This window comes from Amphiprion ocellaris, chromosome 7 (genome assembly GCF_022539595.1).
Source record: "Amphiprion ocellaris isolate individual 3 ecotype Okinawa chromosome 7, ASM2253959v1, whole genome shotgun sequence".
In the NCBI taxonomy this organism is placed as follows: Eukaryota; Metazoa; Chordata; class Actinopteri; family Pomacentridae; genus Amphiprion; species Amphiprion ocellaris.
Genome location: NC_072772.1, coordinates 27,760,146 through 27,781,776, shown reverse-complemented (window position 1 = coordinate 27,781,776; position 21,631 = coordinate 27,760,146). Strand labels below are relative to the sequence as shown.

General features: G+C 39.8%; 1 protein-coding gene across 5 annotated transcripts in view; it reads right to left on the bottom strand.

Moving 5' to 3' along the window:
- robo1 (roundabout, axon guidance receptor, homolog 1 (Drosophila)) overlaps positions 1–21,631 on the bottom strand; it is a 234,593-nt gene that overhangs the window by 142,539 nt on the left and 70,423 nt on the right. For 3 of the 5 annotated variants that reach the window (XM_023274743.3, XM_023274745.3, XM_035950236.2), the window contains exon 3: positions 6,409–6,498. The exons of the other annotated variants lie outside the window; for them this stretch is intronic. In XM_023274743.3, coding sequence (XP_023130511.2) covers positions 6,409–6,498 — 90 coding nt within the window. The remainder of the gene's footprint in view (positions 1–6,408; positions 6,499–21,631) is intronic. 5 annotated transcript variants of the gene reach the window in all.

The window sequence follows — 21,631 nt, the reverse complement described above, 5'->3', positions numbered from 1 at the left end:
ATGGAGTTTGCATGTTCTCCCTGTGCATGCGTGGGTTCTCTCCGGGTACTCCGGCTTCCTCCCACAGTCCAAAAATATGCTGAGGTCAATTGATTATTCTAAATTGCCTGTAGGTGTGAATGTGTGAGTGCTTGTTTGTCTATATATGTAGCCCTGCGACAGACTGGCGACCTGTCTAGGGTGTCCCCTGCCTTCGCCCGAGTCAGCTGGGATAGACTCCAGCCCCCCCGCGACCCTAATGAGGATTAAGCGGTGTATAGATGATGGATGGATGGAATTTGCGAACCACCAGCTCCTGTAAAGTTAGATGAAATAAAGCATTTCCTCCTCTCCCTTTTGAGATAATAAAGAATGTGTCCCACTTACTTCCTGAGACAACACTTATTATCCTTTCACTGGGAAATTAAATGTGTTTGACAGGGCAAGAGCAGCTGATTATTAACACTTAGCAAAACCCCATCCAATCTTCTTCCCAATTATCATGAGGACACTAGAAACGTGAATCTGAATATTCTCATTTAATTCTCACCTTATAGTCTTTGTGCTTTCGACCCCTGAACACTCATGCTAACTCCCATTTCAAATCTCACCCCCGGCTCCAGTGCCTCTTGCCCACATTACTCCACTTGCTATCCTGACAAGAATGGCTAATAGTCTCATTTCCGTGGACGGGAGCTAAGCTAAGCTGTGCAGATCAGGGAGATGAAAAGAGATTGGATGGGGAACAAAAAACCTCTACCGGCCACAGCAGCTCTGAGCCTGTGGGGAAGCTGCAAGTAGGGCATTAGTGCATGGTTATAACTAATTAAATCTCAAGTGAATCACTCCCCCAGGCGTGGCCAGGGATCTTTCTCTGCTGTTGCACTGCTAGGAAATGAATCTGCTGCTGTGCTGGGGATAATATGTGAGAGCAGAGGTAGCTGAACATGTAGCACGCCCTTTTCTTCCTGTATCATGACCATCAGGGTACTAAGACTGACGAACATAAATGAGTGTCATGGAAACGTGACACCATGATGCTGCGGTGACTCTTGGGTAATATATGTGAGGGTGACACTGCCAAGGAAATTGGTTTTCAGGGAGGGGACTCAAGGCCGGTGCAAGAGCCCAGTAATGAGAGCGAAGGATGAATAAAGAATCGAGCTCTCTGTCTCTCTCGTGGTAAAGCTGTCAGTGGCGTGTTTCCAGACACAGACCACTTCACCTCCATATCAATAAGGAGGAAACATGCAGCCCGTCTCCACCTACTGAGGCAGGAATATGCAGACAACCAGTACACAACAACACCTCTCTGAAGATACACTCTTTTGCGGATATTTATTACTGCAGAGTTGAATATACCTTTTGTATAGTTATAAATGTGAAAACAGGTAGCATCAGCTAAAGTCTGATTCTTGTTCTATCAGCCTTGACTGGTTGTGCTCATAAAACAAGTGAACAGGACTGGGCAATGCTCCCACAATGCTCATTCCTCCTAAATATAATGGCAGTATGGTATAATCAGATCGAATTTAAAGTTTAATCCTCTGAACCCAAAACAGTTTGTGGGTCGTTTTGCTCTCTGATTTTCCACTGCACTATGAAGTTCTGCACCTTGTGGAAACAACTCAACTGTGCCTAGAAGTAGGGAGGACTCAAAAATGTTGTTTGTGCAGACTGACAGTTTCAATTAATAAAACATTTAACAATAAGCAGAATTCCTTTGATTATTTATTGCACATTTAGAAACATGTGAATGTTAAATGAAATACCAGGACTTTAAGCTTAAATTTAGATTGTTTTCCCAACTGAACGACATGTGACAGATGAGTAGTTCAAAGCCTGTCAGAAAGTTGAAAATCCAATGATTCCCTCTTGTTTTGTTGTTTGTTTGCTTGTTTTCATTTTCCAGTTCCTGGCTGTGATAAATGCTCTAATATTGTCAGGATTTGTGCTTCAGAGGGTTAGGAAACAATATCTGAGCTAAATTTGATGTTGTTGTTTGATGTGTTTAAAATTTTACCTTTTAAAAAAGTAGGTGCTGGATTTCGCCAAACAATTTTCCCAGCTTCAGCTTCTGTGGTCACATTCTTATACTATTTGTGCCATAAGTTTGAATAAATAATAAGTGTTAAGAGACAAAATGCCAGCTGACAGAACTGTGTCACATATCACTTTGAATTCATATTTCAATGATGGTATGTGCCATTACTGTATCAGCCAGAGGTCAGGATCAGCAGACTTTTGTTTACATAATACAAGACAAATGTCAGCATGCTCAAACCTCTAACTCATAAAACCTCCTGGAGGGTCTGAAAGGCTTGTTACCTTAAAAAAAAAAAAAAATGACATGACATATTCACCTAAACCAAATCTCAGCTTGAAATAACATTATTTCATCAAGCTCTCTTTATATTCCATGTCTCATTTAAAAAGTTACAGAAACTCCATTGTTTGACAACCAGATTCTGTAAAGTAACAATATTTTATAGTCCTTATTGCAACAGAGAAGCCATTAGTCAGCTGCGACTAACAGTTATGTGACAAAAATTCTGTGATTCCCTTGAGCTGAACTCGGCTGAACTGCAGGCTGTGTTTTAAAAAATAAAATAAAACGTCCATAGTAAAGTATCAATATAGAACCACCTTTTTTTCCCTAGTATTGGCACCTGTGGGCCTTGTACATGTTGATACCAGGTTTTTTTGTTCTGTTTCTAGCCATGGCTCTGCTGTTTTCATAGAGGTGAATGACTTTATACGGCAGTGAAAAATATAGTTAGTAACAATATGATAAGAGCTAAATATTTAGGATTAAATGTTAGACATGTACAAACAAAGAGAATCAGATATTTAACTTTGGTTACAAGCAGGAGGAGGGTCTTGGGAGAAATACCTCACAATGCATACTAATTGTTTTATATTTTGCTGGTCTAGCAGTTCTTCCAATCAAGCGATGCATCAAATTCCGATGGTATATGCACCATAGTGGATGTTTCAGCTACTCACCATTACCCTCTGCGCTCTCAGAGTTTCTCTGTAAAGGATCCTACATCAAAGCTCAGCTGGATGCAAAATACAGTATGTTGGAGTGCATGACAACATCAAAAGTGACTGGAACAGAGTGCAGTCTGTATCTCTTAGATCCTGTCTTCATTTTTATCAATAGCAGTGTTCTATTTTCACCCTAGAACTGTGGAATAAGAGGCTGCATTGTGTGCTGATGGATGTTTCCTATTCCATCTATGACGTCTTTGTGATTGTTCAGCAATATTAACCTCATTGCCTCCACAGCTCTCGGTTAAATGTAACTTTGTTCGCACATCACCTGCCTGCACATCCATCAGAACAGTGAATGGTTTGTTGAAGACCTTCAAGGGCGACCGCTTTGACAGAAAATAAAAAGCTATACTGCGAGACCCCCCCTTTATTCTGTAGCCAATCAACGATGACAGCGTGGCAACCTCCTGCTCCCTGTCTTTATTTCCATAACCCGACAAATAGAGCCGCTCTGTGAAGTTGCCGTCCTTTGTGATCTGTGGCAAACGCTATGGTAGCTGTCAGTGGAGAGGGAGGATATGAGTGCTGATGTGCTCTCTGAAGTAACGCTCAGCCTTTCATGTGGAGGCAGAAGAACCAAAGACCTGTCTCCCCGGTGCACGTCTGCCTGCTAAGCAGCGGCCAGCAAAGTGTAAGTGCAAGAGTATCAGCGAGCCTCTCTAATCCGCTGCCTTCACACAGGTCAGTCTCATTTATTATGAATGCAAAGTTCTGTGCAAAGGTCTTTGATATCAGGAAACAATTTAGAGCTGGCTGAGAGTCAACGTCTTGCGGGACCAATAAAAAACACTTTTAATGTATTGCGAACTTCAGGTCAGCATGTGGTTCCTTATAAAATCCCCAGTAGGCCGAATTAATCCCAGGTGACGACCATATGAGACATTACCGTGTCATTGCCAGAAGTGTGCCAGCTGTTTTCAGTTTCATAAGAAGCAAAGAAGGTCAGGTTTTAAGTATCACTGATAGTGGTATATTCCAGATATGCAACAACAGGTCATGATATCAGGAACATACCATCCTCCTCCCTCAATGTCATGTATAGAGTGCGATCAGATAATCAGTGAAACATACTCATAAATCAATAAACCTCTTGCTCCATGAAGGTCACTGAGATCACATGACTCACAATTAAACACAAGCGGGCACCTAAAAGATTCTTCGCTCCAACACTTGAAGGTGCAGTTTTTCACTTTAGCTCAAATTGGCAGCTGTCAAGATCATCCTCACGTTCCATCCGGCGAGTCACGCTCTTTGAAAATGGAGTCTTTGGCAGCCGCCCACTTTTGCGCTATCAGGGGCAGACTGAGGTATTAGGGCACATTAATCTCATTTCCAATTCACTGACTGGGCCAGATCGATTTCCTTCATTTTCATGCACAGATGGGATTAAATGGCCAGATTAAAGATGAACTCCTGGCAGTGTCCACCAGACAGATTTATCACTCTAAAGATGAACACAGATGCAGCGAGGCAGATACGACATGATTTTCCCCTTTAAACTCTGCATTCAGAGCCTGCCAAGTCTGTTAAAACTGGGAACTAATGTGCTAACTGGCAGTTTAAATTGAAAGATTCCTGCACTAATAGTTGTTGGGCTGAAACTTTTGAAATGTCTTGGCATTACTGTTGAAGGCCACAGCATGATACCAATGATAATTGTATGGTTCTTTTGGTTATTTTGCTGAATTTCAAGCAAAATAAAATCTGGAGCTGCCAAGCTGCCACACATGGTGATGGACCTCATAAAGTTTTTTGGCAGTTAATTTGGATTTCCTTTTTCTTCACAAGGTTTCCTGAAGCTGTGTGAGGTCCAGTAAATCATCAAGTGAGGTAGTTTCTCCTTGCTGCGACAACACACTGTGAACACTTTTCCCCTTCACTCTGGGGAAATAGTGCCAAAAAAAAAAAAACAAAAAACTTGCATCATCAGTAATTTCCTCCAGACCTGATTCCTTTGTGTACTTGTGTGTGTGTAAGTTAGTCCCTCAGGTGGACCACATTTCTGCCTCTTCATTTCCCTTCAGTTTGTCTCTGGAGATACCGGCTACAACAATTGATGCAATGTTTTTAGTGTCTCAATTTCCCACATTTCTTTTCTTTCAAAACTGTGAAATTCTCGCCAGCAGTCACAACACAGTGGCTGTTAATAAATATACTGTATATTTGCCATAAAAACACACGTGAAAGTACAGTCCGACAGTACTGTTTATTCTGTCAAGAGTCTCTTCAGCTTTGGAGGAATTTCTGATTGAAAAATGTAAACAAGTTGGTTTCCCCGAGTGCATTCTGTAATCCCACTGACTGACTCTCAAGAAGGGATTATATATAATTGGTTTGTATATCAGCTGTGACAGACAACACATGCTTTCTGATTTTGTGTAAAACTGTTTCTCATAAAGAGTGAAATAAATCAAACTTAATTCTCTTTTAACCCCCTGAAACCCAAAAATCTGCAGCAGGTTTAAAAAGCATGTAATTATTTTAAAAATCACCAAAACTACAGTATTTACTGTAGCCATAAACTGTAAAAGTAGAAAGAATGGTTGGATTTTTAAATTTCAGAGGGTAACTGAACTTCTTGAGTGTGATCTTTGGGGCTACAAAGACAAATTACATTCCATTTTATCACTATCACTTTATTCTACATGTTTAATTTAAAAAATTGCTCTAACCAGATTCTATACGAAAATTAGTGCTATGAGAACTTGGAAGAGTGTTGTACATATTGATTCCAGTTTTTTTTTTACTTTTAATTTTTGCAAAATAAATAAATACATTAAGCTTTTGTTTTTTTTCTTTTTTAAAGATTTATTATATTATAATGCTGTTATATATAAAAGACATCTTTGAGCTCTCTACTTCTAGCCGTGGTTGTGCTGTTTCAATAGATGTTCCAGACTTTATATTGCAATTAAAAATGAGCCCACAGTGAGTAAAAATGTGACAGGAGCAAAACACGCCCAAAAAAGGCACAATAAGGAGCCAGTCCACAGCTTTTAAGACAACACTCTGCTTGGAACACTAAAATGACATAGATCTCTTTTCCTTCACTGAAGTCCAGAACTATGAATGTGCAAATATTTTTCATTTTAATAATTTACTGCAGGACACAGTACGTCTCCTGCTTTACTTTACTTCTACAACCACTTAAGTTGCAAATGAGATCAAGACTGGCATCTAAACTAGTTACGATCTCACAAATATATGCTTGTCGGTGCATGACTTCAACTCTGATTTGAGAACAGAGACACTTTTCCTCTTCAGCAGATAAATGTAAGAACAGCTTTCCAGTGTCAAACATTTAAAGCAACAAATAAACACATTTTTCAGTGGAAAGAGTCTTTAAGTATCTTTGGAAAGCAGCAGCAGTACCTGTGTAGCCCAAAGAGTTGTCATCTTCGTGTTCGGAGGTAGGAGCTGGAGTTGCCCCTTCGCTGGCACCATCCTGAGCGACTCCCGTCTCTGTCAACAATAACACCACAGGGACTGAGAAACTAGACGCATTCTGCCCACTTTCCACACCCACGGTCCAAACCTCCAGCCCTCTGCATCCCTGATACAGGCAGACGGCGAACACGCAGAGAAGCGCCGGGCTCCATCCTGGTAAACTCTGTCTGTGGCGGAGGAGTCTGAACACCCACATCCCAGTAAACAAGCAAACATCCACAATCCAAACACTTGTCTTAAATCCAATTTATATGCCTTGGATGAACAGAACGATAGCTTTTGCAGCTTCAGTCAGTCAATGGGTAAAGATCCATCAGATTAATATGTTGATAGAAGTTTCAGTTTTACTCTGGGCTCAGCAGGACGTCGTCCTGTTGTCCTGTGTGGGGCTCGAGTGTGAGTGTGTAGGTGTGAAACAGTCAAATCTACCATATCAATAGCCATAAGTGGCTGCACCCCTAAAGGAGCACATGGGCAGGACAGACGAGGGAGGGCCAGGCCACACTCTGCATGATTGACAACGGCACTCTGTATGCACGCACACAGTCCTGATGCAAATACAATGATGCACCATTAATTGCTAATCAGTTCCTTTTGATTCCGCCTCGTCTTTGTGCCTGTGTCGTGGCCGAATTGACAGGTTGAGTGTGTGCGACAGGCGGCTCGAGGGCGGGACAGTGGGGGGAGGAGAGGTAGAAGAAAGGCCAAGAGGGCCGGGGTGTATATGGCTTTCTGGGGGAGACAGGAGGCCAACTGTGGCCTTATGATGGCTCTGTGTGAAATAAATCAGACTCAGCCATGCCCATTCTCTTTGTATGTCACTGACAGGGGGTTAATTTGGGCTGGGTGGTTTGGGGAGGGGAGGTAAGGGGAATCTTAATCATCCAGCCCCTTTAAGCTGAGTGAGAGGCAGTCTGTCGGAAGTATCCGTTTCCTCAATGAGATCTGGCATCGCTTCAGATAAATAGCAGACGGTACAGACAGAATCGTTCATTGGAGAGTACTTTAGATCACCAGAGTGTGAAGAAGAAGGTGACCCATCTTTTCACCTGCTCCTCCCACCATTAGAAAATTGACAGTAAAAATCCATGCAATCTTTTTACACACAGCGATGACCCGAAATCACATGTTACAGCAGCACTTAGATGCATTAATGACGGTAAACACAAAGAGGACATTGAAAACGCAGTGATCATGCTCCCCTGCTGTGTCTGTAATGATGCAATTAATGTGACAATAAAAAGGATTTCATGCTGGGACAAACTTATTATGTGGCACTTCTCTGCATGTATGTTTATCCAAACCGCAGCATCTGACTGACAACACTGCAGGAGAGCTGAGCTTCTGAGTCACACGGAAACAACCGTGTCGGTTACTCTGAATCATGCACATGTATGAAGTGTGATGATACAGAAAACACATGAGATGAGAATGTGTCAGACACACACAATCAACTGTAGATCTGTCTGACGCTTATAGCATGACACCTGTCAGATATATGCAGCGTTTTCAATTTGTTCTGACAGCAATTACGGGCGAGAACAGGGAGCTACAAATGTGGAGTATTCAATTTTTTTTTGCAAAAAGTGAAGAAACTACTATAAGAGCCATGTTCAAAATAAATCTAATTTACCAGTGACTGAACACACCAGATAAAAAGGACCTTGAACAACAAAATGAAAAAATTGTTAAGCCTTTAAATAGAGCATGAAAATTCATTCTTGACATTGCAAATAAATAATAACTGTAACTAAGTATGATGGATGTTTGGAAAAAAGCCTAATTTTCAGCATTTTTAAGTAATCCAATGGGTGTTTTGCCCAGGGAGAAGCAGAATTTTATTAAACCATGAAGACAAACTTAATCCACTGAAATATAAAAAGCTTGCAGAAACTGGATTCACAAAAAGTTTGCTCAGTTATTATACTGCAGCTGATGGTAGAAGTGAAATTAACAGCTACTGAAAGAGAGTTAAGATCACATTGTCAAACAAACCATGAAGCCCAAAAATTTATCCTATACAACTCAATTACATTTTAAGGAAAAATGTACTTTCTATTCATGTTTGATTGCAACAGAACACAAATACACTTCTAACCAACATACCTTTGCCATTTTCTTTGGTTTACTGTTGCTCCTTTTCAGCCAATCAATCATATATTAGATGGTGCAAGGCTTGTTACCCTGGTAACCCAGAAAATGGAGGAGAAGCATCAAAAATACAGTAAAAGCACTGTATTTAAAGTCAAACTATGCTATTTTCCTAAACTTAACCAAGTAATTTAGGTGCCTGAATATAATCAAGCTTCTAACAACCAGTTATCAATGTCAAAGCATCAACCAAACATAATCACATAGTTTTGTTGCCTAAATCTAACCAAAGAGTGTGTGGAGTCTGACAGTAAACAAATAAAAACACATGTTAATTTGAAGAAAAATGATCAGAAACTAGATGTTATCTTTTTACTTCTGGGTGAAAGTTATCTGAAAGTGTCTCTGTCGAAATGGAAGCCTTTTGGACTGCATCACAGGTGAAAACATTTATTTGTTTCAAAGCAAATATGCAATTTCCTTGTTAAAGGAACATCAAAGACACTTGCTCATCATCAACACTAACAACAGTTTATTATAATAAGTTTTAGCATCAGGATACAATTCCTGACAAAGTTTATTTTATCTAATTTGCCCTCAAGCCCTGTCTGCTGTATTTGCCCTTTGTGTCTTTGTGTGGACTCTTCCTTTGATTGTCTGGGTGGTCCACAGTCAGAGGTCCAATTAGAGACCACTTCAGAGTTCATTATTAGGAGGGGTACCCACCTGCCCCTGGGGTATCAGGATAAAGAACCAGGACCACAATGTTGCCTTGCTCTGCCCTTTTTAGCATCAGCACTGCACCCAACACCAGATCCCCTGCCGGCTAATTAATGTGGCACATGTGCAGATAACTGACTACTTACCAAAAGATACAAAGGCCGGGTTGCCCCCTTTTGCCCCCCTCTCTTTTTCCTCCCAGGCCCCAGACTTTAAGTCCTGGCCCCCTGAGTCCTCCTCTAACATGAGCGGCATCCTTTTTTTCCCCTTCCATCACGGGCCTCTCTTCATGGATCAGTTCACGCAAGCTTGTTTTCATACTGTACTGGCAAATTATGAGGTCGACTCTAACTACATTTGACTTGACTGGTTGCTTGTTATGTGGTTGCGTGGACCCAATCAGCACTTTAGCTTCTGTACAACCTGACGTGTCAGAGAACCTGATGTGTAACTCATTGCCCATGTAGTTGGAAGCTGTTTAGTTTGACAAACGCTGCGAGCTCTTAATAGATGTGAAAGAAGAAGCTGGAGAGGCTAGCTGTTGTCTCATTGTTATCTTGTCAAGTATTGGCAGCAGTGCTCCAGCTCTGGCAGCCCATATAAGTGATGGATGAGCTTAAAATGATGAGTTTGGGGAGTCTGACTCTGGGGCTTGTTAACAGGACTGACTGATTATTTGCTGTAGGACAAGTTCCTTCACACGGGCTGATCAGAGAGGTGGCACATTTCTGTAAAAGACTCTTGGCAATTTCAGTGATTAAATTGGTTTCTTGGAAAAATGTTTTTCGCCAACATCTGTTTACTTTTTGCCTGATGACAGAGACAAAACATGAACAGCCAACAAGAATGCTAATTATGGGGCACCGCCAACAAGATTTCACTTCTTCATTTGTAGCCTTCATTCTCAAAGCTGAACATTTAAATGAAGTCTTTGGTACCAAGAGTCAAACCCATCACACAATCTTAAAAGTATCTTCATCATTTCAGACCTGCATTCAGAAGTCTTCACTATTATTCAAGACAGACAAAGGAGGAAAAAGCACAAAAAGGGGTCTTTCAAAAAAAGCCTGCTTCATCTGTTTCTGCAGCACCATTACACTCATTTCCATTTTGATAACACTTTTTTTGTTTTCTGCATGACTAATGGAGTTTTAATCAGGCCTTGAGATAATACATACATACACAGAGAGCACACTCTGCAAGAGAGAAAAAGTACAAAGTCAAAGTGGAGAAGTGATTATTGACTCTTAAAATAACTTCAGCTTTAAAAAGAAATTAAGAATAAATTGTGAGCAGTATCAGCCACATTTAATCAGAAAAAGAAGATTCAAGTCTAGAGATGAATAATATACTATGTGAGTAAGAAGACTGTATCTGCCTGTAGCAAAATAACAAATATTAATAGGTAATGCTGTGCTTTTAAGGAATATCATGATGGATACATTATCTGACGAGTTGTTGCTCTGATAAGAAGAAAAGCTAGCAGGGGAAAGTTGTATAAATATAGTTAACATACATAACTGTGCATCTATATGAAGACATAGTGACTAAACTATTGAGACAGATGGCTTTAAAGGAACAGTTTGACATTTTACAAAACAGATCTATTTGTGTTAGATGAGGAGATCAATAGCTCTTTACTGTCTTGTCTCATAGACAAGGTGTGATCAAAAAGTTCCAACACTGGGTCTGTAAAAAACAAAAGCCATGCTAAATTTAAACTCTGCTGCTGTCCCTTTTGAAGAAGTCTTCTTGTCCAGGGATACAGCACTCCTGTCACATTTGGTACTCTCTCTGAAATGTCCTTTCTGATCACTTGTAAGTATGCATTTCCATTTTTATCACAGAGCTCCAACTTGCACTGATAGCAGACATAAAATTCTGTGTCATACTCTGAGACTAAAGAAGGCACATCATGTCAGCAGTATGACTGAGAGCATGTGTGTCATTTTCTTTGACATTCACAGGGTTGTGCATCATGTGTGTCAACACTGAGTCCTACTGTAATGTCACAAGATATCGGAGTGAGAACATTTGGTGCAAAGAACCTGAAATGTGATGCGTATCATCCAAGTACCATCCTCCAGGGCTGAAAAATGAGGCCAGCACAGAAATGTAAAAGAAAAAAACAAAAAACTGAAGTTCCCCCAATGGCCACTTGAGGCTAGATTCAAAAGTGAATTAATTCCCAAAGACCACTATTTTAAAATGTCCAACTTTACGGCGAAACAAACAAGTTCACAGACTAGTACAGAAAATGCCTTTGGTCTCTCTTAACTGCACTGTAGGGGTTTTTTTGTATAACTCACCCATTCAAATTGTATTTTGACATTAAATTATGCATAAGTGAGTACATCACACTTTCAGTGATAGGAAGGTATCGTCACAGGGCAGTCTTAAGATGTTTGCATCGCTTTTCTTAGCTCCACTTGGGCTCAACCTCCTGACTCATTTTTGGATTAGCTCGGTCTAAGGCAGACTTAGGCAAACCTATGGGTGGTGTCAGGAAGGGTTTGTCCATTTTTAGTAGAGGAGATCAAGTGTGTGTTGCAGATGGTGCTTCATGTGCTTACAGAACAGTACTTTCAGGGAGCATTCAAAATGTGGCAGGAGAGCTGGGAGCAGTGAAGCGTTGCACAAAGACACTTCTTTGATGGGCATAGCAGCCACATTTAAAGAAGGTACTGTTTTTGCTTTGTAAAGGTGCAGTGTTGAAACCTTCTGATCACACCTAATACATTAGTAGATGGAGTCAGCAAAAAGTTAGCTTAGTACAAAAACAAACAAAACCACTAATGGCAAAGAAGTAGGCTAGTCTGGCACATGATCTCCAGTAAAATCACAATTTGTCATTTTTATATTTCTGTTTTTGTACAGGTTAAACAAAGGCATGTAATATGATAATTTGTAAACTTCAGAGGTGCTGGTAAGCAGCTTTGATTACCTTAATGCAGAGCTGAGCCAGCTTTTCCCCCAAGTTCCCAGTCTTTATGCTGAACTAAGCTAATTGGCTAGCTTCATATTTGCATATCAGCATGAAAGAGGTGTCAGTCTTCTTACCTAACACAACTCAACATCTTTCCGCAAATGTCGGATTATTGTTTAAAGGCAAGAAAAGCACTGGACTCAGAATAAAAAACAAAGTCTCAATTCACTCAGTTGTACAGCAGCTGTCGTGAGAAAGTGGAGCAAATGACTCACACATGTACTCTTGGCATCGGCTCTGCAGACTGATGAGCTCTTAACTTTCATCATGTATGAAACTCTGTCTCCACAAACACAGTAAAGTATATTAATAGCTAACTGATAATAGCTTTAACTCCAAGCACGAAATAATTATATGCCACAGTCGTGTACCATATTATGAATCCCACAGGAGGGGAAAAAAATTACATATGATGACGTGTCATTACTGTATATATTTAAAGTCGCACCGCCTGGTCCTCCTCATAGCCTGCCAATAAAAAAGTCTTTGCTTTCAACCTGATCTGTGATGGATTAAAATACAATTTAATAACCAGTTAAGGCATACTGACTAGCTAATTGGTATGCTGCAAGAATAATTTACATACTGGAAAATCATAGACACATTTTATGTGTTTTTCAATAGATTGTGGATGTGTTAGTAAAAGAATGAGTGGGAGAGAGAGCACAAGAGGGAGTCCCAGTTTAACTTCACACTCTCCTCTTATGCTTTCAACAGCTATTTAAGATTCTAGCTATGATATTGACAGTGACAAGCTGCAATAATTAGGACTGAATTAGTTCCCATGTGTGAACTGCAGTGAAAAGCACATTTTAGCAAATGTTAACATCACCTATCTCTGCAGATACTAGTCTCATTTAGCAGTAGCAAAACCCTCTGATGTTCTCAACAGTCACAGTTTCATTGCTCCAACTGGAGGAAACTTCAGTGCAATGACAAACAAAACTATTCTAACCAGACTTGCCAACTTGTGAGTGAATGGATGTGCACACAGGATTTTACTGTTGACAGTTACACCACAGTTGTATGTATTGTATCTTTTCCCAAACATGGTTTCGTTGGTTACAACACCAACAGTAAATACATGCACATCAATCCTCGAAGCTGGAATGTGACTCATCTGCGAATGCATGATTGGCTGATTGTTGTTAAATAAAAGTGCAAATGTCAAAGAAGAAATATGTGCCGGTTCGCTCACTGATAGATTTGCTCGGGGGGCATCAGCAACCAACCGCAAAAAAAGAAAAACAGTGAGACAGTTCCAGGACAAATAGTGCTGATTGGCTTGAAGGGTGCTAAATATTGCATGGTCACTCAACTGAGCTTCTGTGCAATCGCTCAGCGCCGGGCAGAATCACAGTGAGTAAGCTGCTCAACACTGTAACAGTCACAGCTGCTTTCAGGGCAGTTTTATCCCCAGAGAGTGTGTTAAATTCAAAGACAGACTTTAGTGGATCGCTTTTCACGGATATCTTATTCCCACACCTTTGCATTACGTAACATGTATTATTATGCTTACTTCAAACTTTGCTTCTCGGCTTTGTTTAAAAACCACTGATGTCAAAGGAGTTCAAAGCCTGCGAGGAGTCTGAACTTGCTCTGACATCCCAGTGGGGCTGAGGCAGGCAGACTCCATGCTGCCAAAAGCCCAGATGTCCATCTTTGTGACACTGCAACACTTTTTTCCTTGCCAAAGAGACAGATTGGAGGACAGGGAATAGAAAAAGGGAGAAAGAGAGTTGCTTCTCCTAGGTAAGAAAAATAAGATCTTTGAAGAATTTAAAGTGCTGTAGCCAAGGTGAACAGCTCCTGAATGCTTGTTATGTATTAGTCTGTTCTGTCGTCTGCAGCTCATGGTCATGACTCAGAAGGAGCTTGTCAACATCCACACCAGCGCAGCCAGCAGACTAGTGACCTTCTATGATTCCTTACTGCTCTAAAATCTGTCTTGCAGCGTTTCTACTCGGCACTTCACTTCAGTACCATGAGATTCTCTTGAGTAATGACAGCTAATACTTGTTTTCTGATCCTTTCTCTTGGTTTATTTGCAAAATAAATAAATAAGTCGCCATCATTCTTCACAACCCCAATTACAGGAGATAAAAGGAGAGAGAAACTAGAGGCTTATGACTATAGCAAATGAGTTTAGAGGGCAGTGGAGCAGATAATTCAGACCACACTTCAAGGCTGCGGCAAATTAATGACGATCTACAATGATGCTACCCTTCCCTGCTCTTTGATTTGCTTAATCAGGCACATGTGCTCTAAACACACACACACACACACACACACACACACACACACACACACACACACACACACACACACACACACACACACACACACACACACACACACACACACACACACACACACACACACACACACACACACACACACACACACACACACACACACACACACACACACACATTTGAGTAAAGAAAGAGCCCTCAAACTCAATTCACATATGTTTCTTGTTTAATCTCTAAAAGTTCCATCAATATGTTAATGTGAACAATTCTTTCCCAAACCTAGAAACCCCCAAAAAACTATAATCTGTCATCCTTCCCAGCAATGTTTTAGGGAGCTGCTCTGTTGGCAAAGTCTGACTTTCCAGGCAAAAGGAAAGTTTTTCGAGTTTTTACACACAAATGAGATGTGGTGTTTAATCAGAAAACGTGACCATAACTCTTGAAATGCAACTCCAGGACTTGTTAATGTATTTAAAATGTGACCATACTCGTCGGAATGCAAAACGATGTAAAGACTTGACAGCTGTTTATCATCCACAGTCCACCTGTGCCCTCAGTTCCTGATAAAGTGGCTGGTAAAAGCCCAGAGGCTGTTTGTGCCATTAACGTGAGCCAAGGGGAATTCTGTAACTTTTTTAATTAAAGATGCAGAGAGGGGAAAAGATCCACCGCTGATGTGTAACCTCCACCGTCTTTGATGTTGTGACACCCGGCATTCAGTTCACACCAGGCACACCTACTAATATCTTTCTTCTCTCAAGCTGTGTTATGGTCAAAACAAATGAGCAAATGCCAAGTGCATCTTGGTTTGGCAACGTTTGCTGAATAGCTCCACTGACGTGCAATTATTTCTTCACATGATGTCTTTTTTCCTGACCTCTACTTTAAAAAGAGAACAACAGACAATACAGCAGCTGTTAAAAATATGCCGATGCATGTATTTATCGCTATATTTTCTTTATCTCCAGACTCTCTCCTTATATACTGTATTTTACGAAAGATCAGGTCAGGTCAGGTCTATGTACACTTAAAAAAAGTGTTGTTTTATTTTAAAAGAGTTTCTGTTAGATTTTCTAAACAATTTGCTGTTATTTTACAGATTTTTCATGTTCTGTCAAATTACAGAAAATAACTAGTGGAGTATTTTTTAGTTGACTATATAATAAATAAAAATAAAGCAAAAAAATAAAAATATCCACATCAAAATTCTGTATTTGTACAAATAGTAATTCTTAATGTTTGACCACAAAATTACAGTGGTTCACTGCTTTAAAACAGAAAAAAAAAAGATTTTACTAACATTCGTCGTTATCTGAAACAAAAATCACGTATATAATAGTTATATATATTTTATTTTTTATTTTTTTTTAATGGTAAATACTTATTTAAAAAATTTTATTTTAGAGATTTTTCCAGTTTTTTTAAATTACAGAAAATAACTCGCAACATCCTTGACAAAAAAGTATTCATTTCCATGTTAAAAAAAATAGGCAAAAACTGTACATAATTTCCACATTAAAAACCTGCATTTTTAATTTATGTTTTTGCAATATAGGACAATAAAATTATGATGTTCTATTGCACTTAATTCAGACAAAATGGCATCAGTTTAAAGATATTTGGCTTTTATTTCTACAGGATTACAGGAATCTACTTTTTTTTTTTTTTTTTTTTACATTTTTTTTTCTGGCAGTCTTGCTGCCAAATTTTTCTTCAACTAATTTTTTTATGGTGTATCTGTTTCAGTTTTGCCTACTTTTATACAAACACTGTGCAGTTTAAACATTTTTCAGTGAAGCCTCTGAAGTTGAGAGATGGAAGTAGATTGAAGCTGACTTTAAACCATGTAGACTCAGCTCTAAATTCAAAGCACACATGTAACTTCACTGTGGTGGGCACAGAAAGCCTTAAATCCAATCAGACAAAATGCACTTTAATCACATGCAGCAGTCTCAGTCTACAGCCAGTGCATCTGTTAGACTGCACTTACTTACATGTACACAGAAGCCCAAGGTATTTTGAACACAGCAGTTTAGCAATGACTTCCAAGCAATGATTCTGTTCATTTTTCTGTGATTGCCTATGTCACAGTTCAGTCACCATCTGATCTGAAGTCAAGCAAACTGAACAAACAGCGGCACTATCTCTCATTCCCAGCCTCTCTCCCCCTCTGTCTACACAAACACTCTCATTCCACCACGGATTGGTGCTTGTCAGGCAGAAACATGTGTATGCTAATTTGCTGGAGCACACGCTAACCATTCACAGTCCAATGAGAGAGTGCAGATAAACCAACTTATGCTCTCAATATGTCTAGCTCTGATTAGAAGAGATGAAAATGAGGCCCGGAGACGATGTGTGGTAAGAATGTTGCAGGCATGCAGCCAGTTTCTCAACAGTCTTGAAACTAACAATCTCGGTAGACATCAAGATCAATACAGGCAGCTTCGGTAGCAGAGTCTGTGTCAGGACCTCAAAGCTGTCTGCTACATGTCCACAGATGAGTAAAGTAGTTGGTGAAACCACTGGGGGACTGTAAAGATGGTCTAACTCAGCAGGATAACGCGACAAATCCTGCTCCTCTTCTGTTGTTCCAAGTTAAAGTAGTTTACAGCTGGGAGGAGGATAAAATGTCAATAAGCCCATGGCAAAGCTTTGATTTGGGCCTATGTCACACTGGATAAGGATACCTAGACATCTCTGAAGTGTGTCAAACAGTCTTGCACATTTGTGATGTCATTTTTGTTTCAGAAAATCCAGGGATTAGTGTTTGAAACATCACTGGAAAAGAATGCAGGAGAAAGTTGTTGGTAAGCCAGCCGAGATTAAACACATTTGTGGTCTTGACTGTTGTTCAAAGAATGCCTTTGGCATCATCAGGATAGTTGTGCTGCGCTAAAAGAAAGACAAATGATGTGTTAAAATGTACAGAAATGAATTTCATTAGGCTGTCAAGTGGTAAGGGGGCTTAGGATGAAGGAAATCTAGTCTGCATCACCTCGAGCAAGTTTCACGTCAGAATTCTTGAGGATAAAGGGTAAATCAAGATTTACAATGTGAGGACTCATTGTGTGCATTCTCTGACAGGTTAAGCCATACATTTCTCCCACTGGAACTCAAAGAAAAGAGGTGTAAAGCAGGTATTTTGATTCTGAAAATGTCTGGAGGATGTTAGAAAAAGATATCAACCGGAAAAAATAAGAAAATGACTAATATTGAGCAATAAACAGTTCCTGACAACATGACCTCAATTATACAAGAATTCTTCTGTCACCTCATTAAATCAAAGCTTGTTTCCACCTGATATGCTGCCACGGGGTGTTCAGATGACGACATAATTATAGGTTATAAAACAATTCCGAATATTTCATTAAGCTTTGCCATAAGTCATTTCAGTGCAGAGACATTTACACAGTGAGGTGTCAAGAATATATAACTTTAAACGTATCCATTATCCTCCTACTTTATAGGTCTTTCAATATCATTATCAGCAGTGTGAGGTACACCTGAAAGTAAATATACAGAAATGATGCAGTTGTGAGATCCAAATATTTGAGTCACTTGGAAATTGCATTATGTCTGGCTTCACATGGGACCAAATGAAGTCTTGTTTGTTAATTTGCTACCTCCTAAATGCACTGAGACATTTTTTCAAACCACAACTGCATCAACTGTTGCTCAATCTTATTCAGTTATTGCATTAGACAGCCATCTTGATAATCTGCACAAGGAAATTAAATATCTTGAAAATAATAAAGAACTAACTGCTGCAACTACTTAAAGAAAAATCTAATCTAATGTGCATAATTTATTACTTTGCTAGTATTGAATCAACCCTGCCAGCAAGGGGCTTCTCATACTTGGTTTCTGATACGTTTTTCTGGCTAGAAAGCAGTGGTGTCAATTCACACAAGGGAGTGTCGAAGCACCAGAGGACCAGAGGCTGTGAGAAGCAGATCGTAAATCCAGAAAAGGCAAGAAATGCAGCAAAGGACAAAGTGCAACTCTCCACACCTCCTGTCAGTGCACACAGCCCTCCCTTCTGTCACCCCTTCAACACACAAAATCAGCTAAATTTATTAGCAGCAGGTGACTTTCTGGATTGCCGCTCGATTATGGAGTGATGTGCTACAGGCAGGGTATTGCATTACCATCTGTTTGTGTTAAGCTTAAACACATAAAAAGAGTGTGTTTTATTCCAAAGGAACCAGGCATTCTGTCGCTGAAAGTTGAGAATGTCCAAAAAGTGGTCGCACACAACACAATGGCTAATGTAATTGTTCATGCTTTACTGCAGTAAATCCACGGCGCTGTAAATCACGCAAGACACCAACAACATTTTTGTTACATTTGAGAGGGCAAAAAGAAAGGGGGAAACGAATCCCGTGGTGTCAGACATCTGGTGGTAATATGTCCAATAGTGCCTTCATGTGGTTCGAGACTATTTCTGTGATCTTTCACCATTATTTCAGTGTATTCTGAATGATGTACAAGTTTGTTTTTCGAGCATCCAGTGAAAACTCAATCCAGAAATATTGTAATATTCTTCAAAACTCTGTGTAAGAGTGGGAGAAAGGCAGTCAAATAATCAACGTATGTTCAGTAACACCAACATTGTCTCATTGCAGATTTTCAATTAGCAGATTAATTAGAGAGGTTCATTTTAGGTTTTATGGCGTGAGGCTCCACTGCAGGTCTTCATTAGTGCTGATTGGAGTTGCTGCCACAGCGGGCCTCTCATAAGTTGTGGGTGATTCCTTATTGTTCTGCTGCTCACACTGCACTTATAAAAGTCTGTAATATATTGATGTCTTGGCCTAGAGCATAGAGTGATGATGGTAGCGCGAGACATCAATATTTCATTTTTTCCAGTCAGCCAGCATCTTCCAGATTGTTAAAAACACAAAACTAGGCTACATGTTGGAGATAAAAATACATTAAAGTGTCATTTTCTGCAGTTATATGTTAGTTTTAGTGTTTCATATGGTGACAATGAAGCTCAATTTAACATCGGGGGTGTAATCTGCACTCGGTCATGGATTCTGCATTCCCTCTGTGATGCCAATTGACGTCGACTAAGAAACTCTCCCGTCTGACTGTGTTGTGGAAACACATGGCTCGAATATCTCCACGCAGATGCAAAACACAAGTTCACAGTGTCTGAGCGATGGATTCCCATCATGACTGTGCTGATGTTGTTAGACAGAGCTGATGATTGTTGTGAGGAAATGATGTGTGTGAATGCTGTGTCAGCGGGGAATGGATGCTGATGCACAGACCCTCTCCAACCACTGACACAGCTGGATTGTGCTTACACTGATGTGTATCAGCCATGCAGACAGCAGACTTGGACTGGTTATTGAGCTGATTTACTCAAACAGTCTGCGGGAGTAAATATGTTTTTCTCAGTTCAAAATGGTTCAAAAAATAGCCCAAGTACAGCATGAAAAGTATGGCAAGAAACATACAATCATTCAAATAACGTTGCCACTCGTTTCTTGTTTACATTTAGATGTGAAGTTAAACGTGTCTGCCATTACATTGCTGTAAGTGATTACATCAAATTACTGCAACAAAGCAGGAAAGTCCCTGCTTCTATTTTCTGCTTGCGTAGCTCACAAAGTTGTGCAATAACCTCTGGTCAATAGTGAGACCAAGATGTGTATGAACCAGTCCTAACAACAGCGAGCCTTGAGCGTATAGATGTTCTGCTCTCCGGAGGTGTGAGGCCTCTCCTATAATTACCACTTCATCAGTGGAGTAAAGGGAAAACAGAAGCCCCAGCAGATTTCAGTCTGGGATGGTAAACAGCTTGCTCACTCTTTGCTGTGGTTGGACGGTGGGCTTTGCTGCTGTCAGCCAGACTGACTGCTTGTCCTATATGAGCGCATTTATGTGTGGATGCCCTACAGTATATATTTCAGAAAACCAAAGGCGAGGCTGTCTCATCAGCAGAAATGGTAATGAAAGAGTCCACAAATGGTACTTTAAACTGAACTCATTCTGTCAAACGAGAATATTTAATATGGATGCAGAAATCTGCAGTCTCAAGTAACCCTCTTAAACAAAGGCAGGAAGGGTTGAGCTTAACACAGCTTGAAATTTCTTATTGTATCACCAGAAGGGAAAAGCATTTGTCCTTGTTTGTCTGAAATCATTTTTTCAGCCACTATTTAATTTTCACCCTGTTTACTCTGGTAATTCTGCAGTGCTGCAGAGCTTGTTTTTGGTTCCAACAATGTTGGTCTGGTGAAAGTGTAGATTTAACCATGTTCCTCTTTAAACACACTTGGTATTGGAAGTCTTTCCATCACTTTCCAATGAGACACTTCACCCAGAAGTTTTAACATTTCCTATACAGAATGACCAGCATCACCAAAGAGAGGGGATTGGAAATCACAGGAAAAAGTCATGATTTTTTTCTTTAAAAAAAAAACAAAAAAAAAAACCTTTAGCTATTTGGCTATTTAAACTTCATGTGCTTGGATTTGGACCCAGTAAAAGCAGCATATCATTGTTCGGTAGCCAACTCATTACTAAGAAAAGTCATATTTTAATGTGAAATTTGATCCAAACTTTTCAAGCCAATTTTTAAAAATAAAATATCAAAAAACACTCGATACAGCACATTCACACCAACAAAACTACAAACATTTTCACCGTAATCCTCACAGTAGTTATTATAAATGGCATCACCATTATTTTTCACACTAAACCAATCCTTCACAACCAATAACATTTAGCTTCTAACTTCTATAAGGTGCATTATACTACATTATTTAAATACCAGCCAGTTTGGGTTAATAAATAAATAAAATAGCAGCCACCCAATATCATCTCCATTATCCATAGCTTTAATTGTTTCTGAATGTAGTCTGATGCTGTTATGCAAATACAGTTTCCCAGCATGAAAGCTGACAGAAATGCCCAGAATGGCTGAAGGTCTACTTGGCAAAAAGACATAAAAGAAGTGGATGTTTAGTCTAAAGCAGAATACAAATGAGAAGTAAAAGTACATATTTTTTTTTCTTCCCATTTTATTCGTCTCCCATCCAGATGTGGAATCTGGGTTCATATGTATGTGCATTTGCCTTTT